The sequence below is a fragment of the Choloepus didactylus genome, chromosome 19 (genome assembly GCF_015220235.1).
Source record: "Choloepus didactylus isolate mChoDid1 chromosome 19, mChoDid1.pri, whole genome shotgun sequence".
Lineage (NCBI taxonomy): Eukaryota > Metazoa > Chordata > Mammalia > Pilosa > Megalonychidae > Choloepus > Choloepus didactylus.
In genome coordinates, this window is record NC_051325.1 from 48,190,898 (window position 1) to 48,218,013 (window position 27,116).

At 52.5% G+C, this 27,116-nt stretch overlaps 1 protein-coding gene across 2 annotated transcripts; it reads left to right on the forward strand.

Moving 5' to 3' along the window:
• The first annotated feature begins 105 nt into the window (after positions 1–105).
• HNF4A (hepatocyte nuclear factor 4 alpha) lies at positions 106–27,116 on the forward strand. Of its 2 annotated transcripts, none has more exons than XM_037811836.1 (10): positions 106–317; positions 4,180–4,354; positions 5,462–5,556; positions 10,854–10,960; positions 11,504–11,659; positions 15,286–15,373; positions 16,704–16,859; positions 18,184–18,420; positions 22,971–23,093; positions 24,262–24,404. In XM_037811836.1, the coding sequence occupies exons 1-10, from the start codon at positions 203–205 to the stop codon at positions 24,402–24,404; spliced, it is 1,395 nt and encodes a 464-aa protein (XP_037667764.1). In that variant the 5' UTR covers positions 106–202. The 2 variants fall into 2 exon arrangements, with proteins under 2 accessions (XP_037667764.1, XP_037667763.1); XM_037811835.1 differs by having other exon boundaries at positions 203–317; positions 22,971–23,123; positions 24,262–27,116.

Consider the following 27,116-nt stretch of genomic DNA (forward strand, 5'->3'; position numbering starts at 1 on the left):
AGCCTCCACCCCTTCGCAGGGACTAGGCCGGGACTCCCGGCAGATCCTCCCAGAGGACGGTCTGAGACGCAGGAAGGCAGAGAGGGCACCCGGGAGGAGGCCGGGGGAGGGCGGAGGTGGGGGCCAGGGCTGAGCCAGCCCAGAGCCTTTGGGGTGGGCATCCTGGGCAGGGCGAGTGGCCGAGGCTTGGAGGCAGGGGAGAATGCGCCTCTCCAAAACCCTCGTCGACATGGACATGGCCGACTACAGTGCTGCGCTGGACCCAGCCTACACCACCCTGGAGTTCGAGAATGTGCAGGTGTTGACAATGGGCCATGGTAGGTGGGGACGTGTGTGCCCGTTGGGGGCAGGCGTGCCCAGGTGCGGAGTGGGTCTTTGGCGCATTGGTGAAGAGAATGATGGAAAATGGTAGGGTGGTTCTTTAGAGCCAGCACAGGGGTGGCCAGGGCCAGCGAGTGTGCCCAGGTACAGTGCCCGGTGGCATTCTGGGTGAGGGGAGGCCTGCAGCGGCAGATATCCAGCAAAAGCAGATCCCAGGTATTCCCGCCAGGCACCTCCAGTCCCTGTTACCTTAGAGCTGTTCCTGGTTGGCGCATCACTGGGAGCTGGCATGACGGTTGCTCCCTCTTGGTGTCCAGCTCCGGTTATCCAGCCCACATAGCCCCTTCTTGATCCCCTTGGGCCTAGGTCCAAGGAGATGGAAAGGTGTGCCCTGTCTCTGGAGATGGTGGGTAGAGGCATAACTGCATTTCAGGGTGTCTTAGGGGCCCTCCTGGGGTGGACGCCCCACTTAGAGAAAATGGAGTGCTCAAGAGAAGTTTTGCTAACTATGAAGCCAACTGAGCAGTGTGTGTACTGTGTAGATAGTCACATGTGCAGTTGTGGCCCCCCTCTTGGTGTACACATATGAGTGTCATGTAAGTGTGTGTGTGTGTGTGTGTGTGTGTACGGGGCCTGCAATATACATTTGCATATTTGTGTTCATCTGTGCGTGCACATAAAGTGTGCGTCCCATGTACATTTCCAGTTGTATTTGCCTGTTGAGTGGCTCTGGGTTTGTTTGTGCTCTAGGAGGTGCCTGTGTTTATCTTGCTTGTGTATACCAGTGACTGCGTGTGTGTGTGCATGTGTCTGTGGATGTTTGTACACGTGCTCTGGATGTGGGTCAGCGCCTGCATGTGTTTGTGGATGCGGACTGTGTGTGTGTGCCTGCGCTTTCTGGATGGGTGTTCTGTCTGGGCATCTTGCTGTGTGTGTGTTTGTACCTGCTCATGTGTGTGCAGCCCCTGGACTGTGGGTGAGCCCTCTCGGGTGTGCACAATTATTCAGACACTGTGCACATTTGTGAGGTTGCCATTCCCAAAGGAGATTCCCGTCAGCAGTACGTCTGTTTGTGTCGGCAGATTTTGTGGCCTGTGTGTGTCCCTCCCTGGTCTGTTCCTCTGCTCCGGCATCCCTGAGCACACATCTGCAGGGGGTGGACCATCCTCCTCCATGAGGAGGCAGGGGAGAGACAAGGCCTGGGAGCCAGGAAGCTCCCTGGAGGGGAAGGCCCCCTGGTCCTGGGCCATCCTCGGAGATGCAGGGCAGCAGCTCCAGCCTGCCATCTGCCTGCCTTCCGTGGCTCTGAGCCTCAGCTGAGCTCTGCAAAGCCTGTGGTGAGCTCAGCCAGAGAGAGGAGGCAGCAGCCAGGCAGTGGGAGCGGCACTGCCCAGGGTCAGTCTGCCCAGGCTGCTCACCCGCCCCTGCCACCCTCTCACCAGAGGAGGGTGACCTGGGGCACACCACTTCCCCTCCCCTGGCCACTGTGTCTTCAACAGAATGGGCTTGATCACCCCAGGCCTGCTGGCTGGCCAGCTTTCAGGAGTGTGCAGGGATCACTGGAAATGGTAAATGAGGAGGCTCTTCCCCAGGAGGGGGGTCGTGTGACCCCTCAGGGACAGTATATACTGTTGCTTCCTGGCCACTGCCCAGCCCCCTGTTCCCTGGGGACTGTGCCTGCAGCTCCCAGGAATCCTGGCCTTCCTGGAGGGAACTGGAGGCAAGACAGCCTCCAACTCTGGAGCCAGGAAGAGCTGGGTTCAAATTCTGGCAGGGATCCTTCCTTTCTGGGTGAACATGGCAACCCACTTGGCCTCTCTGAGCTTCAGTTTCCTCATCTATAAAATGGGGATAAATAACAGTGCCTGCCTGCCAGGGCTGACCAGAGATGCTTAGCACTGGTAGCTGGTCCTAGCCCCCACTGTGGGTGGTCTCAAGAACTCTGAGCATTTGTAAGAAGGGTCCGTGATACCCTTGGAGTTTGAGGTGGTCTGAGAGTTGGGGTCATGTGAGGTTGTCCTTCTAAGTGTTTTGCATAAATCCTGGGCTGTTGGCTTGCAGGCTCCAAGGAGATCTCCCCCACCCCTGCCCCTGACTCAGAAGCAGCAGTGGGGGGGAGGGCCTTCCTTATCAGAGGCCCCAGCAGACACCCCAGCAGCACCGGATAGTCCAGCAAACCAAGGCTCTAAGTTGGCTCTGCTACTTAATGGCAGTGCATGATCCTAGGCAAGTCTCTTGTCATCTCTGAGCTTCTGCATCTTCACCTGGAGAAAGGGGGTGATCACCCAAACTCGGGGGTGAGATGCACACCCCACAGCACCCAGCCCATCCTGCCCAGGGGCACAAGCTCTTTCCCCACAACCTCCACCCGAAGCACTGGGAGTTGTGGGGTCAGCTCTCCCTGGGGGTCAGGGAGCTGGGGCTGAGGGAGAAAGGGCACCAATGTGGCTTAACAATTACCCCCACCTCCGGGAATAATTCACTAAGCAGAAGGGGCTGCCCTCCAGGGCACACTCGGGAGTCAGGAGACGCTCAGCCAGGCCACGGCAGAAATGAGGTGCCGTGGTGGCCCGTCTGCCTGTGGAGGCTGGAAGGCATCTGCTCCGAGAATTTTTTTTGGCAGAAGAGTTTTTATTTAGCAAACATGGATATAGTGTCTATTATGTTCTTAGTATTTGACACATATTGCTTCATGGAATCCTCGTGACAACCCTGGGGGACTATAATACTCCCCATTTTATAAGGGAGGAAACCAAGGTGTGGAGAAGTTAAGTAACTCAGCCAACATCACACGGCCGCAAAGCGGGAGACGTGGGCTGTAAACCTGGACACGAGGGCTCTGGTGTTTGTGCTCTTAACGGTGACAACGCTATGCTCCACTGCACTTCTTAACTGGCTGTCCCCTGAGGCATCCAAGGACAGTCTGGCGTTTCTTTAAAAAAGTGTGAGTTTCTGAGTGTGATCTGCCCGTGCTTGCATTTTTCGAGGGAGATGGTCTACAGTGTTGTCACATTCTCCAAAGGGTGGAAGATTTCCTTTCAAAAGAGGGGGTTCAGCTGCTGAGTCTATGTATTTTTAAACTGAAAAGAACCGGACCAGTGGAACAGCCTTCTTTTACAGTTAGGGAAACTGAGGCCCGAAGGTAGTTGAAGCAAGGAAAAGGAACTTGCCTGAGGTCAAGTTAGTGGTGGCATCAGCACCAGTGCCCAGGACTCCTGGGACCCAGTCGGAGATGTCCTTTGCCACCCTGCCTCTTAGCCGCCCTCCCTCACATTTATACGCAGGAGCGTTTGCCTCGGGGACAGGTGGTATTCTGAGTTTTTCCCACATCCTTACTGGGTTCCTCCCAAGAGGGCAAATAAGCATGTCTTCCCCATTCCCTGGAGGAGTCTGCTGGGTCCCTGGGCACCAAGCGGAGATCCGCCCATCCCAGGCCACTCCGTGAGAAATGAGGACAGGGCCTGGTTCTGGGGAGAAGGCCTCCACAGCCCTCTCTCCCCAGCCAGGAGTCCATAAGGGTCTTCTGCACCCTTGGAGGGGACCGGGTTTTCATTCCCTCCCAGAGAAAGCTGGAGCTATGGCCTCCACCGCGGGGAGAAGCACATCCTCACACGCTGCTCTGTGACATTCGTTTCACAACTGCCCCCAACTTGTAGATGTGAAACTGAGGTTTCAAAGGACCGAGTGATGGTCCCAAGGTCTCTGAGGGTGGAAGTGATGGAGTGGGAGGAGAACCCAGGTCTGGCTGGAGACAAAGCCCTGGCAAGGTCTCTGAATCTAGACCATCGAGGCAGCGGGGCCTCCTGGAAGTACCTCTCTGCCCCTCCTGAGTCCTTCCTCCCTTCTCTTCTGGTACAGACACGTCCCCGTCAGAAGGTGCCAACCTCAATGCACCCAACAGCCTGGGTGTCAGCGCCCTGTGTGCCATCTGCGGGGACCGGGCCACGGGGAAGCACTATGGGGCCTCGAGCTGCGACGGCTGCAAGGGCTTCTTCCGGAGGAGCGTCAGGAAGAACCACATGTACTCCTGCAGGTGAGGAGTCCCTGCCGGGCCCCGAGTGCTGAGCTGGGAGACGAAGGCCCTCGGGCTGGTGTTCCCCAGGGTCTGTCCTCTCCCAGCCTGGGTCCCAAAGGCACCTGCTTGTCAAGACCTCCAAGGGACTCACCTCTGGTTTCTCAGGTCCTGAGGATCTGGGTGGGAGCGTCTATTCTAGGAACCCCATTCCCTGACCATAAAGTCATCCACTGCCCTTTATCAGGCCCTGACTCCGATGCCGGGTACCATCCTGAGCCTGCCTGTATTACTATATTGATCCATCCCCAGGAGCCCACTGTTATTATTCCCACTAAGCAAACGAGGACCCACACAGCTTAGGATCGGGCCTCCTGAGAAGCCTCAGAGGATGGGGTGCCTCCCACCTGGTGCTCCTCTGGGGCAAATAGGGGATTGGTCCCTGGCCTTTCCACCTCCCGGGGCTTCCCAAGGCCTCGGAGAGCCCTCCTTCAAAAGCATCTGCCATTCTGGGTAACAACAATCCTAAAATAACAGCAGCTGCCAATGATGAGCACTTGCCACTTGCAGATACTGTGCCCAACTCTACACGGATCATCTCATTGTCACCAGCCAACACCACGCTGAGGTGGTTACTGCTATCATTCCCGTTTTATAGATGGGGAAGCTGGGGCTTGGAGAGGGCTAGGGATTTTCCCAAGATCACTCACCCAGGTTGAGTCAATGGCAGAGCCAGGGTCGGCACTCAGGGCCCCACCCATAACCACGGTGCTGCACTGCCTCTGCCTATCTCCTGCTCACCATGGGCTCTGGATGGGCTCTCATGGGATGTGATGGAAATGGCAGTGTGCTGGTACTCAAGAGGCTAGGGTTCCCAACTCAGCCCTGCCACTGACTGCCTGGGCGGCTCAGGGCCTTGTGTTGCCTCTCTGAGCCTCAGTGTCCCCATCCTAAACATGTCAGGACTGGCCTCTTAGAGAATCCATAACCTGGTCAGTTAGCATGAGAATTCCTGGGATGGAGGGTTAGCACAAGGAGGCTGGCGGTCAACCAGATGGCCAAGGTCCTAGCTCCTTGGGAGGAGGAAGGGTGTCCCTCCTCTAGCCAACCATCCAAAGCCCTCCCCAGATTTAGCCGGCAGTGCGTGGTGGACAAAGACAAGAGGAACCAGTGCCGCTACTGCAGGCTCAAGAAGTGTTTCCGGGCCGGCATGAAGAAGGAAGGTGAGCCTTGGCCCCACCCCCACCCCCACCTGCCACCCCACCCATCCCACAGCTCCCCGAGAGTCATTTATGACAGTGGCTGCAACTTTATGACTCAGTGACAGGCCCCGGGGTGACTGGCTTATGAGGAGAAATCACTTGTGAGTGGCTGAGGGGAGGGAGGGCCTGGAAATCTGACCACAGGGAGGGGCTGGGCTTGGTCTTGAGAAAGATTTGAAAAGATAAGCTCCCACTCTCAGCTACTCAGGCTCCCAGCAGCCACCTCCCCTGGCTGCCCTCACCACCACAAGGCAGCTGGGCTGGGTGTTTTTTCTTAATATAATATTTCAAACGTTAGGAGACATGTAGAGAATGATCTAACGTGCATCCCGGGTCCCATCACCAAGAACTAGCAAAAGGCAACAGCGGGGAGCTCAATTCCCGAGTTTCCTATCCCAGGGACACGAGCCCCAGTTCCCTTAATCCTCATCCTGGGGGATCAGGTGATCTCTGAAGATTTCTTGTCCTATTAAATGGGAACAAGGCAGTATCCTGGGTGGAGGACAGTTATTGAGAGTGTGACATTTTCACCAATCCCTGGGCTAGGCGTTTTCCAAGTTTGAGAGCTCGTTTCATTCTCAGGACAATTCTATGTGGCTGGCACTATTATCCTCTCCTTCCCTTGGATGAAGGAACTGAAATCCAGAATGGTTAAGCAACTCACCTGAGGCCCCACACCTGGTCAATGGAAGATCAGAGACTTGAACCCAGTGCTTTGGGACTCAAGTTCAGTGCCATTTGAATAACACTCCAAACTCTCCTGCCCTATGCCCTCCAGACCCAAATATATTGGAAAGTGTTTTTTGCCCAAGCTCAGGAATCACAATGCTTTTAACTGCTTCTCAAAGTAATTTGAATTCATTTTCAAGTCTCCTCATTTCTTTCTCCCCTGACTTCCTCATTCCCAGCTCTGGGACTAGCCCCAGACCTGCACTTCTAGCCCACAGCTGTGCCACACCAGCCAACCCCTCGGTCAAGTCCAGAACAAACACACACACTCACTCCACCCCACCCCACGCCACCCCAGAAGCAGGAACCCGGGACCCAGCCTGCCCTGGGCCGACTGAAAAGGAGGGGAAACTCGGCTGTGGTAGTCTTGCCCTCCCCTGCCTCTGCCTCTGAGCCCCTGTCTGCTCTGCCCCCTCCATGGGGAATATCTTTGGTCCCATCCTTACAAGGTCTTAGTTTGAGCTCATGAGCCCTGCTGGAAAATCTGGGCCTGCTGACCCCACTGAAGGAGAGGGTGGTCTCTAAAGCTTCCCCCTGCACTAAACACTACGATTTTAACATCCAGACCTCGGTGATTCTCAAAGTGGAGGATTTCGAGCTCTAAATGCCCCTTCTCTCCCCTTTTCAGTTTTCAATGGGGTTGAGCCTCTCTCACCCACCCACCCTTACCTCCAAGTCGGGAACGACTTTGTGCCATGAGAAATGTTATTAATGGGAACATGATATGCATTAAAACAGAGTCGCAAAGTAGACTGGGAACTAAGAGTTTAAGAGCCTATCAGTCTGTGGTTCTAAAAGCCAGTGGTTCTCTTATCCCAATAGTCTAAGATTTTAGGATTCTGTGGTTGTCCAGAGAAGTTATCCAGAGTGTGTTTGTGTTTGAGAGAATGGATCTTTCATGTCGAAATGTCAGGTCTTGTGGCAAGCAGGTGAGAGAGGACCGACTGAGCAGATGGCTCCCCACCTAGGCTATGTGTGACCTGGGCCTGCACATGGTCAGTTTTCATATATGTCTTGTGTTAAAATGAACATAGAGTCATTTTTGCATATGTTACTTTGGGGAAGTTTCCACCCCTTCTGGGCTCCAGTTTTCCAATCTGTAAAATCAGGGTTTGGACTGACAATCCCCTTCCAGCTCTATGAATCTAGTCAGATGCTTGTCGATATACCTGTGTGAGTGCACACCTCCCACAGCACATGTGTGCTGGTTCCTTGGTCCTCCCGCCGAGCTGCCACCAAGCCAGCAGGCCTCATATCTGGGCTCCTGGAAGGTAGGTGGGAATGCCAGGACATTCAGCCGTAGCTCAGCCTTGAAAATAACCATTTGCTTCTTGGCCCAAGGAGGCGACATTATGCCAGGAGGTTTGGAGTGAGTTGGCTGGTAGCATATGGGCTGGCAAAGGTTGGTGCTTATTTACATGCCTGGGTTGACCCGGAGATTGTGACGCATGCGGTCACTTGGTTGCTTTGAGAATGGGCCAGCGTTGCAAAGGGTTAGTTGCCACTGTGGTCAAGCTCTGAGAAGTAAGGTTATTAGGAGTTCCACCCAAGCCTTACAGTCCTCCCCCACACCCCTCCTCAGCCTGGTTCCCAAAGCCAACAGAAATTCTCAGTGGAAGCTTCACTGATCAGGAGGGTTTGGACAAGTTTTCGTTTCTCTTCCTTGATGGCCTTAGTAGAGTTCAGGGACTGAAAACCGAAAGAAGTCCTTGAGGAAAGGAAAATGTGAGCTGGGGATGTTAGATTTATAGACTAGGTGGGTCCATAAGAGGTTATCAAATCTACCTCCTCCCACTTTACAGATGGGGAAACTGAGGCCAGAGAGGTGATGCAATGGGTCAAGGGTGGAGTCAGGACTAGAACTCGGGGTCCCCAGAGCTGAGCAGACCCCGAGCTCCCTGGATTGGGAGGCATCTTCTCTGGTCTAGCTTCCTGAAACTTCCTCCCAGCCACAGGAAAGGGCTCCAAATAGCCAGATGACTTTTCCACGTGGTCAGAAGGGGTTCCCTGGAGGGACTAAGTCTCTGGGGAGAAACCTGGGGGTCAGTGGGCCCACCAGCAGGCTGAGACTTTTTCCTACAACCAGGAGCTGGGGAGCTGGACACCTGCCTGTGTGTCAGAGGTCTGGCCCAGGGAAAACAGCCCGGTTCCTGGCATCTGAAGCCCAGCCCACGAAGCAGGACGGGCCAGGGGCTGTCTGACTGGGGCCCTCCTTGGAAGCCCCGACCCAGCCCCCCGCCAGACCCCTCGCAGGGGTTCTCTGGGAAGACGGGCTCATCTTCCTCTCCGCCTCTGCCCCGGCCGGTTAATATTCAATAGAAGTAACATTAGGTCCCCGACCCTGCTAATACTGAGCAAACATTTGGAAAACATCATTCCGTGACTGAGCTCGCGCCGGGCACTGATAACGCCGGCCTAACCTTGAGGAGCCCCAGGCGCAGCTGCTGACAGCAGCCCTTTTAGTCCGCTCGCCTCCGCCGCTCGGCGCCCCAGTGGGTGCGGGCGGGCGGCCTGGCAGGCTGGGGTGCCGGGTGTGGGGTGTCGGCGGGCAGGGCAGGGAGCCGGGCTGCGAGCTGGCCCCGACCAGGGCAGCGGAGCAGGGGTGGCCAGCGGGGGCTCGGGAGAGAGGATTCTCACTTACCTTGGGATCTCTATTCTACACTCCCGATTCCCGGGCTCTGCCTGGACTATGAGTTTCATTCAGCAACAACCCCACCGTGTGCGAAACCAGGGGGAAGCTGGTAGTTGGGCTGTCAGTGCCCTGTTGAGGAATAAATAGGCTGCTGCTGAGCATTCGAGCTTGTCTCATCCAATGCCTTCTTTCATTCACGCAACCAATAATTACTGAGCACCTACTGCGCGCCAGGCACTGTCCTAGTTGCCAGGCGCCCAGCAGTGGACAAGAAGGATGAGGTTGCTGCCTGTGAAGAGACAGTAAACAAATTAATGAACAATTATCCAATAAGTGCCCAAAAGAAAAATAAAACGGATAAGGGGCAGAGCGTGAGGGAGGGAACAGCATTAGACAGGCAGGATGGTCAGGGAGGGTGTCTCCGGGGTCAGGACATTGGTGGGGAAGCATGAGTGAAGCAGAGAAGCCACGCTGTGGGGGAAAGAGAATTCCAGGCCGTGGGACCAACAGCTGCCAAGGTCCTGGGGTGGTGGGGAGAGGGGGGTGCCCGGTCAGAGGAGGGGCAGGGAGGCTGGAGTGGCCGCAAGCAGAGGGAGCCAGGGGAGCTGGTGAAAGGGGAGGGCAGGGAGGAAGCGGCAGGACCTCGTGTCGCCTCAGAGGCTGTGCTGAGGGCTGTGGCTTTACTCCAGGTGATTTGTGAGCAGCAGAGGGATCTGACCTGAGTGATGTTTTAACAGGCTCCCTAGGAGCAGGGAGAACAGTGAGGAGGGAGAGCGTAGAGGGCCCGGGGCAGGGTGGGGGCAGCAGAAGCGGTGAGAGGAGGAGCCCTTTTGGAGGGATTCCTGACAACACTGCCGAGGGCTCAGATGTGGGGCCAGAGAGAAAGAGGAGTCCAGCAAGATTCCCAGGGTTTGGCCCAAGGAACTGGGAGAGTAAACTTGCCAGTTCCCGAGAAGGGAAAGTCTGCAGAGCACCTGGTATGGGAGGGAAAAGCAAGCTGGGGAAACTGAGGCCCGGAGAGAGGACGTGATTCCCACAAGTCCACAGTGAGTGGCAGATTCCAGGCAGGAACCCAGGTCTCCTGTTGCCTCCTTCTCCCTCATTCCAGCTTCAGCAAAGCCTCATGGCACAGGAGGCCTCCTGGAGGCCACAGGACAGGGTCCATCCTGCACCCCAAGCCAGGACACACTCGGGTGGGGGCAGGCAGTAAGGGGCGAGCACTGATGGACAGAGGTCCTGGATCCCCAAGTTCCTGAGAGAGAGTCCAGTAGCGGGCAGGAGACAGAGCTCTGCTTTCCAGGCTCTAAGTTAGTCCAGAGCAGGTGCAGCTCTTGCTGGTGAGGGGACCTCCGGGGCAGGGGTGGGTCTCCAGACCCTCTTGTCTGGAGCTTCTATCACGGTATTCAGGAATCCACGGGCCACCTCCCAGTCACCCAGAGCAATTCATTTGTTTTATACATTTACATCTGGAAAGAAATGAACCCTTTTCTAAAACAGAGCTTGAAAATCTATACTCTAAGGATCCCCTTTTCAATGTTCAAGACCATCTTAAGCCCTCTGCCAAGTCACCACTGTCTTACATGCCTCTGGTGATGGGTGGATCACTCCAGCACCCACCCCATGGTGTGTGAGAGCATTTCTGGCATTGGGAAAAGTTCTCCTCCAAGCCAAGTGAGCCCCCATCTCCTCTCATTCCCACATGCTGATCAGGGCTCTGGCTTCTGGACGCCCCCTCTGATGCCCTAATGTGTTTCCTTTGCTTCAGGACAGCCCTGCAGTATCTCTTTTTGGGTTGAACTCTCTCCCCTAGCACCTCCCATTAGTCACAAACAAACCCCACCCCCACCCCACCTGGTGCCCACCCTCCATCCTTACCTCTCTCTCTGCTTCCTCATAGCCGTCCAAAATGAGCGGGACCGGATCAGTACTCGCAGGTCCAGCTATGAAGACAGCAGCCTGCCCTCCATCAATGTGCTCCTGCAGGCTGAGGTCCTGTCCCAGCAGGTACCAGACCCCCTCCCACCCGCCCAGGCTCCCCTCCCACAAGTCAGGGGCCTCACCCTCCTGTACCCCTATCCTCCCCAGCCAGGTCCTGGAGCAGCAGGGGGAAGGACCCTTGAAGCATAGAAGGGGAACTCTGAGGCCAGAGGCAGGGCACCCACCAGTGTCACAGCCAGTTTACTAGCAGAGGCAGAACTTGAACCCAGGCCTGACACCCTGGGCACTTTCTAGTTTATCCTGCTGCCTGCATTCTCACTGAGGGCCTGAGGTCAGCTGAGCCCTGAGAGAACCTAGCAGTGGACAGAGATGGCATCCACTCACTGGGTGACCTTGTGCAAGTTGCATCACCTCTCTGGCCATGGTTTCTTCATTTATCAGATGAGGGTGATCATTTTTTCCGTGCTTCTCTCCTGCGGCCGAGGGGTTCCATGGGGTCCTAGGGAGCTGGTGGGGGATTAGGGGGTGAGGGACAGGCAGCTGGTGAAGGCCCAGAGGGAGCTGGGAAGGTGCCACAGGCCATCCCCAGCATTCTCCTCGTCTCCCCAGATGACCTCCCCCATCTCCGGGATCAACGGCGACATCCGGGCCAAGAAGATCGCCAGCATCGCAGACGTGTGTGAGTCCATGAAGGAGCAGCTGCTGGTGCTCGTGGAGTGGGCCAAGTACATCCCAGCCTTCTGTGAGCTCCCCCTAGACGACCAGGTGAGGGCGTCAGGGGCGCCGGGCAGCCAGGGTGCTGCTGGCCCACCCAGGATGCAACCTTGGGCTGGTTTGATTTCGTGATAACAAAAACTACACAGTGATTATGTGTGCCTGGAAGTGTTTTACTCACTTTACAAATATTAACTCATTGAATCCCTCCAACAACCCTATGAGGCAGGTGCTATTATTATTCCCATATTATGCATGAGGAAGTTGGGACACAGAGAAGTGAAGTGACTTGCTTAAGGTCACACAGCTAGCATCCAGCAGAGCTGGGATTAGAACCTAGGCAGGCAAGCTCCAAAGTCCAGGCCCCTACACACTGCACCTTGCAGCTCTTCTAGGGATGGGGTGGGGGGTGGGGGTGGAGGTGGGGAACTGATAGGGGCCAGGGGCCAGGGCTTAGGGGATTTGGGCTTGAGCCTTGGCTCTAAGACTGGTTCCCTGTGTGATCCTGGACAAATTACTTCCTCTCTGAGCATTAGTTTTCCTATCTGTGATGTGGGAATGATAATATCCACATGAGAGTGTTGTTGGGAGGGTCGAGGACATTGCTAATTGAAAAGTGCAAAAATCATGTCATGTGGCGCCCACCCAGTACCTGGACCAGAGCTGGCCCCCTTAAATGTCAGTTTCTTCCCTGCATCCCACCAAGATGGCTTAACTCAGCATTTTATTTCCCAGAGTATCAAAAATTTGGGGGAAGAATTGGGGGTTAGAGTTCTGAGGATGGATGAGCTTCTGATGTTCTGCAGATGGCAGTGCCTGCACATAGCACCCCTAAACCTGAGACGTTTTCCCTGTCTGGAAAAGGGGAGCTGGACTGGGTTGCCTTTCCAGTTCTGAAGTAAGCTCAGGGGCACCGATGGACCAGTGACCCAGAAACCAGCTCCTGGAGCATTTGCTTATATGTTTTGTACATTTGCACAAGAGCCTTATAATGTACGTCAGTATATGGAAGGGTCTGAGAAGTCCTTTAGCCAAGCAGCTGTTTAACTTTGTGGGAACCAGGACTTCCCAAACTCCTTTGACCCCAGACTCTCCCGGAACACCTCTTACTTTCCCACGGTGGATCCTGTCAAAACACTGGCTTGGCTGGTCCTCAGTGTCACTCGGGGGCTGGACAGAGGCCCCCTTCCACAGGCTCCTCCCTCCTTTAGGAGTGGTGACAGGGCAGCGATCTGGGCCAAGCTGCCCCTGCCTTCTCCCCTACACCTCGTGCTCTGGCCCTGGACCCCTCTGCTGGAGAGTCTACATTAATGTTTAATCCCTCCTGTTCCTTCCCAGGGGCTCAGCAGGGCAACAAGATCCCCCCAAGCTGAGCAATTGTTAACCTCGGTTTCCCACCCAAACCTCCCTGGCTAGAGCTCAGAGCATTCTCGGAGAGCAGTGATGGGTGTCCAATAACGCAGGAAAATCATTAACCCCCACCCCCCACCTACCCACCTACCCCCAGAACAGCCGCCATGGCAGGGGGCTGAACCTGGGACCAGAGTTCCCAGCTCCCCATTCATGGAGTATAAGGAGCCCACCTTGCCAGGCATGGCTGGGACACATCTGGGAGAACTAGGAGCCATCGTCCTCCAAAGGACACCTGAAATCTGTCGACAGTGCCCCGGCAACCAATTTCCAAGTTTGTTTGCGTGTCAATTTGTTTTGTATATCAAGCCATGGAAATCTGGGAGGTCGGGTACAATGGGATAAGGGGACCAAGACCTAGAGAGAGGGAGCCATTTACCCAAGGTCACAGGGCACCTTAGCTACAGAGCTGGGATTCCAGTCCAGGCCTTTTACCTCCCAATGGGAGAACCGCTGGGTAAGTGGTGAAAGCCCCTAACACAGTGTTTTGCGTGGAGTTGGGGCTCGGGAGCCTCCTTCGCCGGCCTTTCTACTGTTCATGGAAACAGACTCACCCTCAAGGCTGTTTCCCATTTCTCCGCTTTTTTTGTCATCCTCACTAGGTCCTAACCATGGGGGAATAAAAGGAATAAGGACAGATGGCTGCCCAGGAGGGGCTAGATCTGGAGCGGAAGACAGGAAGTTCATTCATTCTTTCATCCATTCACCCACCCATCCAACCATTCATACAAACATGTCTTGAACAGTTGCTATGTGCCAGGTGTCCTTCAAACCTCAGAACATTTTACCTCCTGAGAGAGGTTCTCTGATCTCCCCTTCTAATGCAGCCCTTCCTGCCCCATTGTGCTCTCTCCCCGGGTGGTTATTTTCCTACTTTCCTTATCTACTCCTTCCCTCCCTCCTTCCTCCTTTTCTTCCTTTCTTCTTATCTTCCATTTCTTTCCTCCCTCCTTCTCTCTCTCCTCTCCTCTTCTCTCCCTCCTTTCCTTCCTCCCTTCTTAGCACTTTGTCCTATTTATTTGCTACTTTTCTACTTTGTTATCTGCTCTACCTTCACTACTCCCAATGTGAGCTTTATGCAGTTAGGCTTCTTCTCTCTCTCTCTCTCTCTCTCTCTTTTTTTTTTTTCCATTGGGTCCTTAGTATGTAAAAAGTACCTGGCACTTAGTAGACACTTAGCATTTGATGACTGAAAGAATGAACAATTAAATGAATTAATGAACAAAAGCATTTTGCCTCCTAGTTTGGCCTGCTACAGATCCTCTGAACTCCCTAACGCATCCTTGCAGATAAGCTCCCCGAGGCAACCAGTATTTTACCAGCCCATGCTTTGGTCCTAATGAAAGCACGAAAGTGGAAATAGAGCAGATGGTTCTGAAAGGGCTCTGTGAGTTGGCTGGGCACCTACCTCGAAGCTCAGACTTCAAAGTTTGCCTTGTCCTCCCTGCAGAGAACAGATCTGTCAAGCTGATCCCCTGCCAAGGACAGGGCTCACCTCTCTGCTTAAAGGGGAAAAAATTTCTGTTTCAGTGTATGAAAAAGTTGCAGTAATGAAAAGTGGTGACTGTAAAAGTAAAGCCAGCCCTGAGAATCAACTTGCACATCCAAATTCTTGTAACTCTCTCTCAGAATCCTAGAATCTTACATCAAGTGGGCAGATGCCTTGGAGATTTTCCAGGCCAGTGATTTCCCAAACATTGCTGCATATAGAATCAGCTGGGAAGCTTGTTAAATGCAGATTCCTGGGCCCCACCCTACGTATACAGAATCAGAATCTCTGGCAGTGAAGCCTAAGAATCTTGTTTTTGTAAAGCTGAAACTTGTCCATGGGTAGAAATTTGAGACCCAACGTTTTATAACTTTCTGGGATCATAGACCCATTTGAGAGTCTGATGAAAACCTTTGCGCTTCTACCCAAAAACTTACACACAGAATGTTGCTTCCAGTTTCCCCAGGGCCACAGGTCTAGAGAGGAGCAACACTTTGCCCAAGGACCTGGCAGTCCAAGGGCAGAAGCAGGGTCAGGTCTCTTGGCTCCTGGCAAGGTCTTTCCCCTTTCAGGTTTCTTCTCCGGTGTTGCCAAAGCTTTTCCAGATCCCTGGTTGTCGGTTATGGGAGGAAGACAGCGGTTTTATGATGCCCATTTTATAGTTTGGGCAGGTAAAGGCAGAGGGGAGCATTGAGCCGACCTGCTTGGGGTCCTGGAGTCGGCTAGCAGCAGAATTCCCGGGGGTGCAGACCCAGAGGCTCTCCCTTCTCTCTTCCAGGTGGCCCTGCTCAGAGCCCATGCTGGCGAGCACCTGCTGCTTGGAGCCACCAAGCGATCCATGGTGTTCAAGGATGTGCTGCTGCTAGGTGAGGGGTCCACTTGCCCCAGCCAGGGCCCTGCGGAGAACATGCCCAGTGCAGCCCATGCTGGGCATCGGGGTTTCCAAGATGGCAGGTGGGGGTGGGGAGACAGATCAAGAACAGCCCTCTCACCTGACAGAATTGAGAGCAGGGACTCAGATACCTGAACACCCATGTTCATAGCAGCATTGTCTATGAGAGCCAAAAGGTAGACATGACCCAAGTGTCCATCGGCAGATGAGTGGATAAACAAATGTGGTCTATCTGTACAATGGAATACTATTCAGCCACAAAAAGGAATGGAATTCTGAAACATGCCACAACATGGATGAACCTTGATAACACTATGCTGAGTGAAATAAGCCAGACACAAAGGGGCAAATTTTGTATGATTCCATTTATGTGAACTTTCTAGAATAAACAAATTCATGGAGACAGAAAGATTAGAGGTTACCTGGGGCTGGAGTGGATGGGGGTGGGGGGTGGGGGGGTAGGGTTGGAGAAACCACTGCTTACAGGGGAAAGAATTTTTGTTTTAGTGTATGAAAAGTTTGCAGTAATGAAAGGTGATGATTGTAAAAGTAATAAATGCCCCCAAATTGGACACATAAAAGTGGTTAAAATGGCAAAGGAAATATGGACCTAAGAAATTCAAGTTTCCCAGGACTAAAGTTCCAGCACGATCAGGGTTATCCCTGGAATTACCCTTGCTTCCCCATGTGCTTTCCGGAGTAGGAGCAAGAGGCGAGCAAGGAATCAAGGATGGGACAAACTCCTGCCCATGTCACCTGGGCCTCACACCAAGTTTTATTTATTATTTTAAAATGCTTATGTAGTCTGCACTATATGCCAGTTACTACTCTAAGTACTTTACATGCTTTAAGTCCTTTCATACAACAACCCTACGAGGTAAATTCTATTATTTACCCCCATTTAACAGATGAGATAACTGAGGCACAGAGAGGTTAAGTAGCTTATCCAAATATGCCCAGCTGTAAGTGGAAAAGCCAGGATTTAACTGGGAAGTCTGGCTCCAGAATCTGGGCCCTTAACTTGTATGCTTTGGTGCCTCCCAAGTGGCTGTTGAACATCATCGATCTTGTGAGTTGAGCTGGGGAATGGAGCTTGGGTGGTGTGAAAAGGGCCCTAGAAAGCCAAGCGCCAGCCTCAGCCCATAATTTCGGGCAGCTCAGCCCCCAGAATCTGGGCCTCGGCTTCCTCCTCTGTAAAATGGGTATGACAATCCCTGCAGGACCCTCTTCCTACGGCCAAAGCTAGGAGAAAGGGCGAAACTGAGGGTGGCCGTCTCACCCCCTCCCGCTCCCAACCCATCCAGGCAATGACTACATTGTCCCCCGGCACTGCCCGGAACTGGCGGAAATGAGCCGGGTGTCCGTGCGCATCCTCGATGAGCTGGTGACGCCCTTCCAGGAGCTGCAGATTGATGACAACGAGTATGCCTGCCTCAAAGCCATCATCTTCTTCGACCCAGGTGTGGCCCGCACCGCCGCGCCCGACCCCTGCCCCTCCAGACACTGTCAAATTCTCTTATGGGTTATTACCCTGAGTTCATGATTGCAGCAGCTGGGAGACATAGATTTTATTAGATCCATTTAGCAGATGAGGAAAATCAAGGCTCAAAGGGATGCAATGACTTGACAGGGCAAACTGACTCCAAAGGCCTGGTTTTTCTCTTTCCCTCCTTCTCTCCCTCCCTCCTTTTCTTTTCCTCCCTCATGCCATCTCCCTTCCTCCTATCTTCTTTCTTTTTTTCTTTCCTTTCATCTTTCCTTAAATTTTTTTATCAAAATAATATCTGCACATGCTTAAAAATGGAAATAGTTCCCCTATGCCACTTTTCCAGCCTGCAGTCTCCTCCCCAGGGGGAAACACTTCCAGTTCTTTTAACGGTTTCTTCTGGCAGTTATCTTTGCAGTTCTTGACTTCCATGTTCAGTGGAACTTTGCATCCTATGATAGTTGCAGACTCTTTACCCCACTCCCATCCTTTCTCAACAAATTTTTCTTGCTCTTTTACTCTCTCTGTTGAATACCCTTGTAACCTTAAGTTATGTGCTTTTGCCTTTACTTCTTGTCCTGTAGACAGTGTCTCCTAACTCCTGACTTAGCAGGATGCAGAAAATGCATCCCCACCCTTTCCTTTAGCTCGTGACTCTCCTCTCCCTGTTCTGTCGACTGATTTGGGTCATCCACATTTTTGCAGAACATCTTATAGTTATGTCTTTGTGCAGAGCCTGATTTTCATTTCACAATGTCAAGATGCCTCAGGCCAAAAAGCTTGCTCGCTTCCTTCCCTCCATGTGTGTCAGAGAACCTCCTGTGGCTGGGGAAGGGGAGACTCTTCTAGGACAGCAGAAGCAGAGCGTGCTGAGGTCTGGAGGGTGGGATCTCGGCTGCAGGCTCTGTCAGCTACTGGCTGTGTGTCCTGGAGGCAAGCCTTTTCCTTGCTTGGTGCCTCAGTTTCCCCATTGTAAACTGAGGCAGTTGCTAGGTGCCCTCATGGGTGTGTTCCTGAAGTCCCTCCCTCCTACCTCTCATCTTAGGAAGTGTGCCAGAAACCTTTTTCTGCTGAGACCAGGGGACACTAGCACAGTAGGTGTGCTAGTGTCCCCTGGATGCTGTGGACCCTGAATCCTTCCTTGCCCCAGCACTGCTGAAGACTCACTCTGTGACCTTGGCCCACCAGGCACCCCAATCTGGGCCCCACATGTGCAGGAGACCCTCCTCATGGGAGGTCTGGGTCCTGACTCTCAACTGGGCCCCGCCACCCTCCCCGCCTGCCCCCTCTCCTTGCAGACGCCAAGGGGCTGAGCGACCCGGGCAAGATCAAGCGGCTGCGTTCCCAGGTGCAGGTGAGCCTGGAGGACTACATCAACGACCGCCAGTACGACTCTCGCGGCCGCTTCGGCGAGCTGCTGCTGCTGCTGCCCACGCTGCAGAGCATCACCTGGCAGATGATCGAGCAGATCCAGTTCATCAAGCTCTTCGGCATGGCCAAGATCGACAACCTGCTGCAGGAGATGCTGCTGGGAGGTGTGTGCTGGCCCCGGGCAGGACGGGGGGTCCTGCTCCAGAAGACAAGCCTCACGCACACCTGGGCTCACCTCCCAGCTCCATTGCTTCTTCTCTGGGGGGTCTTGGGCAAGTCACTTAACCTGCCTGTTCCTCAGTTTCTTCATCTGGAAAGTAGCGGCAGTGGTGAGGCACTGGGTGTCTCACATGTGCCAGTCACTGTGCTGAGTGCTGGAGATTCAGCAGAGGACAAGACCTCTGCCCTCCTGGAGATGTGTGTGTTTATGCACATGCATTTGTGCAAGTGTGTGTGCATGTGTGTGTAAGGGTTGGTGGGAACAGATGACAATCATGTATATAGTAAACAAGGTGTCTGCAGACTTTGAAACAAACAGGTAATATAATAGGGTGTAACTGAAAGGAGCCTCTTTAGACGGTTGGTCAGAGGAGACCTCCCTGAAGTGGTGACTTCTGTGGTAAGATGTAAAGATGAAAGGAAACAATATTTACAAGCCAAGAGAAGAATGTTCCATGCAGAAGTAATCAGAGCCAAGGCCCTGAGGCGGGAGGCATTTCTGTTTGCAAGAAAGGAGGATGAGGCTGTGAGATGGGGGCAGTTGCATGAAACCAAGGTTGGGTAGAAAATAAATCAGAAATGTATGGCCTCATAGGCCATGGTCAGAAACTTGGATTTTATTCTTATGACAACTGTCAAAATGAGAGTAAACAATCAGGCTAATGTTGTGAACTTAGTTCAATTAACAGTCAAGGACTTCTGTCTGTTGGATGAAGAGTGAGTTTCAGGGGGCGAGAGAGGAGGCCAGAGGCCTCTTAGGACATTACAGATACCGATGAGGCGAAGGGCCCGGGAGGCTCGGATGAAAGGGTGACCAGGCAGCTGGAGAGACGTAGATGGACTTGAGAATCTGTTTTGGAGGAAGAACCCACAGGATTTTCTGATTGATCAGATGTGGGAGTGAGGTGAAGGGGAAGCATAAAGGATGAACCTGGATTTCTGCTTTAAGTACCAGGAGTGAGGGTGGAGTTGCTGACTGAGATGGGGAAGACAGAAAAACACACTGGAGGCTGGCGGTGGGGATGCTGGTGAGTGCGCGAACCAAGAGATCCACTTTGGATTTCAGTTAAGCTCGAGATGACATTAGATATCCAAGGTGAGTTTTCAAGGAGGCAGTTAGATGCATGAGACTGTTGCTCAAATATAAGCCCAAAGTTCAGCCCAAAGTGAAAGGCAGCACTGAGGCTGTCCTGTGTTTAGGGGTCAGGAGAGGAGGAGATGCCATCGCAAGAGAGAGAAAGACTAGCGGGGGGTGGGGGGGAGGGGGACAGGAAAATGTGGTATTCCAGGCAACAAGCCTAAAGCATGTTTTAAGGAGCACGAGTGTTTAAGGGAGTTAAATGCTACTGGAGGGGAGCGAGTATCCATTGGATTTGGTTGGATTTGGCAACATGGCGGCTCTTGGTGAGTGTGCTACTAGCAGTGTTGGAGGACTGTGGAAATGGAAACCAGATTGGAAGGTGTAACAGAGCAAGTGAGGGAGAAAGTCCAGAAGTGGAGATGGAAAGCGCAGACCACGCTTTGGATATGTTCTACTATGAAAGGGAGCTGAGGATGTTTGCAGGAGAGTGATTATAATGATGGATCATGGAATCTAGACTAGACTAAAAGAGAAATAAGGGTGGGGTGATAGTGAAAAGTGGGGATCAGTGAATTGACAGCCTGAATAGGGTTGAAGAGTTTTTGCAGTGATGGTACTAGATTGAGTGAGTTGGAAGGATGGGAGGCAGGAACAAAGTAAGGGTGCTTAAACTCAAGATTTTGGAGGTGATGCAGTTACAGATGACAACATGGTCTAGGGAAGAGGGCTCTCAGCCTTGGCACTATTGACATTTCCTGTGCATTGTAGGATGTTTAGCAGCATCCCTGTCCTCTACTCACTTAGATGCCAGTAGCAACCCCCAGTTGTGACAAGCAAAAGTATCTTCAGACATTGCCAAATGTCCCTGAGTGAGGATAAAATCATCCCCAGTTGAGACCAGTAGCTGAGGGTGTGGCCATGAAGCAGATGGCACAGGTGAGGCAGAGGAAAAGATACATCGGTCAAGTGCGGATGGTAAATAAGGAGAGGGAAGGGTGAAGAGTGAATCTCCCATATGATTTTTGAAGTTGCCAGAGAGAAGAGAGAAGCAGGGGTGAAAGGAAGACACCGAGCCTGGCAGTGGGGTGCAGGGAGGGGGCCTAGAGTACCAAGGAGAGCTCACAGATGGTATCTGCATCAAGCCATGTGAGCATCAAAGGAGCTGGAGGAGAAACAGCTTGAAATTGTCCGTAAAGAGGTAGAGAGACTCACCTCTACCTCACCCTCTAGTCTTCCTTCATTCAGCCAATGTTTATTGAGGCTTTGGTGTGTGCCAGGCAGTGGGAGTGCCTAGTGGTGACAGGATGCACAAGGATCCTACCCTCTTGGAATTTCAATTCTAGGGAAAGAAGGTAGACATTAGATAAATCATCACCTAAATAGTGAATATATTATCATAATGATTAAAATGCTCTGATAGGCTTAAGGAGAGTATAATTTGGATTAGGGATGAGGCAGAGCCTCTCTGAGGAAGTCACATCTGATCTCTTTATTGGGAGAGAAATGGACAAACTAAAGGAGATTTTATAAGGAATGAGTAACAGGGTTTGGTAATGATCGGGTATGGGGATGAGTCAAGGATTGTGCCAGGTTGCTGGCCTGAGCATCTGAGTAATCTTGCTGCTGCTTGGTGCCCCTTACTCCATGTCTTCTCCATGGGAATAGGAATGCCAGGGTTGGCAGAACAAGAGCCCACTGCCCTTGGTTCCTTCTGGGCCTTGGAGCACCTGGGTGAGTGGGCCAGTGTTGGAGGCCATTTGGTTGAGAGCAAATAGGAAGTGGTCAGGACACAGCCCTGGCCTCAGTCTCAGGGGTGTGGCCCGGCAAGGCAGTTACTGTTTCCCTGGACACCCAATAGGGAGGGTCCTCCTGAAAGTTCCCAATAATCTCACTTGGACTCTTAACAACCTTGATGATTGGAAAGTAAACTGAGACCTGACTCCCTGTGGGACCATAGTAGGAACCCAGCATATGTGCCCAGCATTTTACAGGTTTCAAAACACTTTTCTACCTGGCAAGGGTTCTCAACCTTGGATCGTTGACATTTTGGGTCAGGTAGTCCTTTGTGTTTTTTTGGGGGGGTGTTGTCCAGTATATTGTAGGATGTTTAGCAGTCCACCTGGTCTCTACCAACTAGATGCCAGTGGCATCTCCCCCCACCAGCCCCATACCCACAATTGTAATAACCAAAAATGTCTCCAGACATTGCCAAGTGAACTCTGGTTGGTAGAACCGCTTCCAGTTGAGAACCACTCTCAACAATAACTGACTTACTTCTCTCCTTGATCTTGTGAATATGGGGTTATTATGAATGTGTTGTCACTGGGATCAGGATCAGGAGCTTGTGCTCTGTTGACGGATAAACTTGGGCAAAATAATCTCTCTGTGCCCCCTACCGCATCTGTAAACTGGGATAATAATTGTACCCACCTTATAGGGTTAAGGATTGTGAGGATTAAGTTTATTAAAATGTGAAAATCGCTGTAAAACAGTGCCTGGCATATAATGGGCACTCAGTCATTGTTAGCAATCATCGAAGCAGGTGTATTTTAGAGATCTCTGCCAACCCTAAGATTCCATCACTGTTGTTGCCATTGTCATATTAGTGAACATGGCCTGTTACTAAATCACACCCTACATGGTATTATCACTCTCTCGCACAAGTTTTGAGCAGTTACTGAGTTCCAGACACCTTACTAGGCCCTCAAAGAGAGAAAACTATATCTTTAATTGTAATGTCCATAGACAGAGGGAGTAGTTGGTCCCAAAAGTCAAGTTATAGACAAATTATTTGGGAATTCAGAGGTAGGAGAAGTTCAGCGCCTGTTGGAGTGGGGAGAATCAGAAGAGGCTTCTAAAATGAGGAAATATCTTAGCTGGATGGGATTTGGACTTCTGGACTTGTGGACATGGGGACGGGGTAGAGAGGGCATCTTTAATGGAAGCCACAGCATGAACAGGACATAGAGACAGGGAAGTACAGGGAACAATAGATGCTATAAGTAGGTAAGTTTGGCTGGAGCAAAGGTGTTAGAGGTGAGGCTGAAAGGTGAGTTGGGACCAAATGGTTGTAGGCCTAGCACATCAAGGAGCTTTGAGAGCCATCGATTAAATCCATTATATTACTATGCTATCAGTACACTATAATATTTAAATAATCTCAGAGCGTCCTTATATGCTTCTTGTTCCTTTCAAATCACTTTTGCTCTTTTGGCTTGATGGATTCTCTCAGTATCCTGAGGCCCATGAATAGGAATGGTAAGCTCCAGTTTGCTAACCCAGGAAAGTTACCCAATAGGCACTGCCAGTGCTGGATGGGCAGGGTGATTGGTCACACATGAAGAAGGCGGTGCTTCAAGGCCTGTGGTCCTACCTTAGACTCTCCATCTGACTGAGCCCGCTCTCCATCTGCAGGGTCCTCCAGTGATGCACCCCACGCCCACCACCCCCTGCATCCTCACCTGATGCAGGAACACATGGCCACCAACGTCATTGTCGCCAACACGATGCCTGCTCACCTCAGCAATGGACAGATGTGTGAGTGGCCCCGTCCCAGGGGGCAGGCAGGTGGGCAACCTGGGGCTCTACCCAGCAAGGGGTGAGGATGGGACTTGGGAGACGAAATAGGAGAAGGTTGGGTCTAGAAGGCAGGAACTGATATACAGCCATCCTCAGTACTCCAGGGTAGGGAATGAGGGATGAGATTGTCCATTTGTTAAGGCCATTCATTCAGCAAGGCTGTCCATTGAATGACTGACAGCCTTTACTGAATGAAGTTGTACTGTGATGAAGCAGTCCATTAGTGAGGACATCCACCGAGAATTCCATTAGGTGATAGCGTCCCTTAGGTAAGATTCTTCATTGATGTAAAGCTGCCCAACTGGGTTTGGCTATCTATTAGACAATTGGGTAAGGCTATCCATTGGGTGGGGATTTCTACTGAGCTAGACTTCTTTAAGGTGAAACCTCAAAGAATGGGTTTGTCATTGGACAAAGTACTTCAAAAAGTAAGATGCAATGAGGTGGTCCAATGAAATGAGATAGCATTTCGTTGAGATTATTCTTTGGGAAGGTTGTCCATTGGCTGAAGCTAGTAAGTGACAGAGTCAAGACTGGAACTCAGATCTGCTCTTAACCATGGTGGCTGAACATCCTCTCCAAAAGGGCCCCTTTGGCCTCACTGTGATCATGTTGAGGTAAAGTTGGCCAACTGGGTCTAAGTAACTCTCTGAACCTATGAAGGCTGTGGAGCCAATTAGCTTCTGTTACTAATCTAAATATTTAAAAATGGTATTTTTTGAATCAGTTAGCCAGACCCTTGGGTCTCATCAACTGCTGCTCCTTCTCCCAAGAAAGGGCATCCCTGTCACAGGTCCCATTGTCCTTGGGGAGAACCAAACTTGGGCCCTGGGTTGGCAGAAGCACCCCAGGTATCCATCTTAGGGGGGTTGGAAGGACCTGGGGAAAAGATTCTGGCCACAGAATCTGTCTCAGCCACAGGCTCCAGAACTCATGGAACCTAGACTTTATGATCTGCAACTCATAGAAGATTCCAGCCATAAGGTTCCTTAGCGATGATCTAATTTCTCTCATTTTATAGAAGAGGAAACTATGTCTCAGATTGGGGGAAGAACTTTCCCAGGGACTTTCCTTTACTCCCCCAAAGCCTGGAATTCTGAGCAGCCCTGTCTCTTTGTCCCCCCAGCCACCCCTGAGACTCCACAGCCCTCACCACCAGGTGGTTCAGGTTCTGAGCCCTACAAGCTCCTGCCAGGAGCCATCTCCACAATCGTCAAGCCCCCGTCTGCCATCCCCCAGCCGACCATCACCAAGCAGGAGGTCATCTAGCAAGCCGCCTGGGGTCGGGGGCTTGGCTGGCTCCCCACAGCCCCTGCAGAGGACACCTGGCAATCTCATGATCACAACAAGGGAAGGCATGTCAACAGGGCCAGTCCCGGAGCAGTAATGGAAAGGGCAAAGGGCCCAAGAACTTGGGCTGAGGGCCACACCCCATTGACATCACCCCCTGCTCTGGATGATGGGGCCTCGACTTGGGGATACCCCAGCTGGAACGTCCTCTGCTGCCTTGGACAGCGTTTCTCATGCCGAAGCTACCCGCCTCCACCTTCATCCATACCTACCCCCAACTTCCTCACCCCCAAAGGCTGCTGTCTGGAGACATTATGGAACCTTGCTTAAACACAGCTCCCTTCTCCCTCAGACCCGTCTAGTCCTGGTGATAGTGTCCACACAGCAAGACCTCTGAAGCTGGGTCAGCCAGTGGCACCTACCCAGTCGTGCTGCCCCAACCTCAAATGCTCCTCTCCACCTCCAGGGTCTCCTTCCTCAGCCAGCCTATTTTCTCTGAAGTCACCTCTCTGGAAGGCTGAGGAAGACTCCAAAATGACACCCCCAGTCATTCCGGGGACGTCTCTAAAGTACCGACTAGGCACAGTGTAGGAGACCATTGAGAAGTAGGAGGCATTTCCTGCCCTCTCCCTGCCTCCCTTCCCTTCCTCAGGGGCTTGGTGGGTTTTGGGAGTGATGATCCCTGTAGGCTTTCAACAGTGAGAGAATAGTCCTCGGTGGACACCCTCTTCAGGAACTCGGAGGGAGGGAGGGCTCAGTGGTCACGGGAAGCCTCCAGAAAGAAGTAGACTGCGCCCGAGGCCAAAGAGGAGAGCAGGGGAGACAGGACATTCCGAGTGAGGGGAAACAGCCAGGGCACATGGCCATAAAGAGAACAGGCTGTCCAGGGCAAAGGGCAGGCTGGAGAGCACGGGGGCCTCGACAGCAGGACTAAGGCATGTAGATTTGGTTTCCTAGCTGGGATAGCTGGGAAGGGATGTGCAATGAACTGGGCTTTCAGAAGACAAATAGAGCAGTCCTGCAGACATTGGAAGGTTGAGAGGAAGGAGGGTGGTCGGATGGGGGCCATGATGTAATCCAGGTGAGAGTGAGGAGGCTTGAGCAACAGCTGCCATTGGGGGATGGAGAGGAAGGATGGCTCAGTCCCCCAGGTCAGAATGACAGCAAGGAGGAATCCTCCCCAGGGCCTGCCTCGCGCTCTTCCTTGCTGCCAGGCACTGTCTTAAGGCACTTGACATGCGTCATCTCAATCCTCCCAGTTATTCAGATCTTTACAGAAGATGAAATTCAGTTCCAAGTGGTTTAGTGATTTTTTCTGGAACTCACACAGCTAGTAAGTGACAGAGTCAAGACTGGAACTCAGATCTGCTCTTAACCATGGTGGCTGAACATCCTCTCCAAAAGGGCCCCCTTGGCCTCACTGTGATCATGTTGAGAGACTCTCTGCCACCTTCGGCCTCAGAAGCTTTGCCCCCTCCTAGGACTAAGAGTGGCCTGAGGCTGCATCAAAATGCATATAGGGACCAGAATCCCATTTGTTGTTAAACATTAAGGAGAATTCATGACTCCTGGATCCCCTTTCTCTCCCCAATACACAAATCCGGGGGAGAGGTGGCAGGAACTGGCCTCTGGGAGATGGGCCAATCTGGCCTGGCAGCCTGGGAGCCGGACAGAGGAGGGGTAAGAAGTCTTGGGTTTGAGATCTGCCCTGGGGAGCAGCACTCTAAGAGCTTTCTGGAAACACTAAACCCCAGGATGTAGTAGCCATTACCTCACCCATGCAGAATCTTGGTGGCTTTGAAAAACTTCTAGAAAATGCCACTGGCCAGTGGGAAAAAAAAGCAGTGTGAATCCTGGATGCAAGATTAGGAAGGAGCGTGTATCTACTCCCCCAGCAGGTTTGACCCTTCTGGCTGGAGGATACAGTACAGCTCCCGGTGCTACCAGAACTGGTTTTCTCCACTCCACCAAGCCTGCCCCCAAACCCAGGAGCGACAATGGCTCCCTGCTCAGGGCTCTCAGGTCCCCTCAGCGCCCCTGCCTCCAATGCTCCAGAAATCCCAGCCACAGGGCAAGGCAGGGAAGTTGAGATCATTCTGGTCATCATGGCCATTCCCAGTCGTCGTTCCTCTGCACCTGAACGTTGCTGTCAGGGGAACAAAGTTGTGAGAAGAATTTCCCCCAGGGAAAGAGTGGGGTAACGGTAGCAATCTCCTGGGACAGGGGGTCAGTCTTCCCTGCCAAATGCCCCTTTCTGCCTGGTGGACTGAAAAACGGAGGGCGGGCAGGCCTGGGCCCTAGAATTCTCCCACTGAGACGCCCTTCATCAGGCAGCTCTCAGGAGCGCCCGAGTCTGCATGGCTCTCCTGAGAGTGGACTGAGGAGAGGGTCCGAAATCGACGTGCCTCGATTTCCTGTGATGGCAGCGCCAATTATTTTTGCCAAATTGATCTGTGATTCACCCTGATTGGGACTGATTGTCAGACTCACGTAGAGCAGTTCCAGAGGTGGAGTGGGTGCCATCGGCCCGATCCACCTCTTCCTGCAGGTGTGACTGTCATCAGGACGTGCTGGGCCCCGCCTCCTGCATCACTGCCGCCCAAGGGGGCAAATAAGCAAAAAACATTTCTTATTCTTGTGCGTTTTAACAAAAGTTTGTAAAACAAAATAAATGGCATGTATGTTTTCTAA

What these genes read in the sequence shown, in the direction of transcription:
- HNF4A (XM_037811835.1), top strand. Translation starts at nt 203, where the DNA reads ATGCGCCTCTCCAAAACCCTCGTCGACATGGACATGGCCGACTACAGT. An exon ending in AGCTCCCCCTAGACGACCAG is followed by an intron (nt 11,660 to 15,285) that starts GTGAGGGCGTCA and finishes TCTCTCTTCCAG; the next exon opens with GTGGCCCTGCTCAGAGCCCA. An exon ending in CATCATCTTCTTCGACCCAG is followed by an intron (nt 16,860 to 18,183) that starts GTGTGGCCCGCA and finishes CTCTCCTTGCAG; the next exon opens with ACGCCAAGGGGCTGAGCGAC.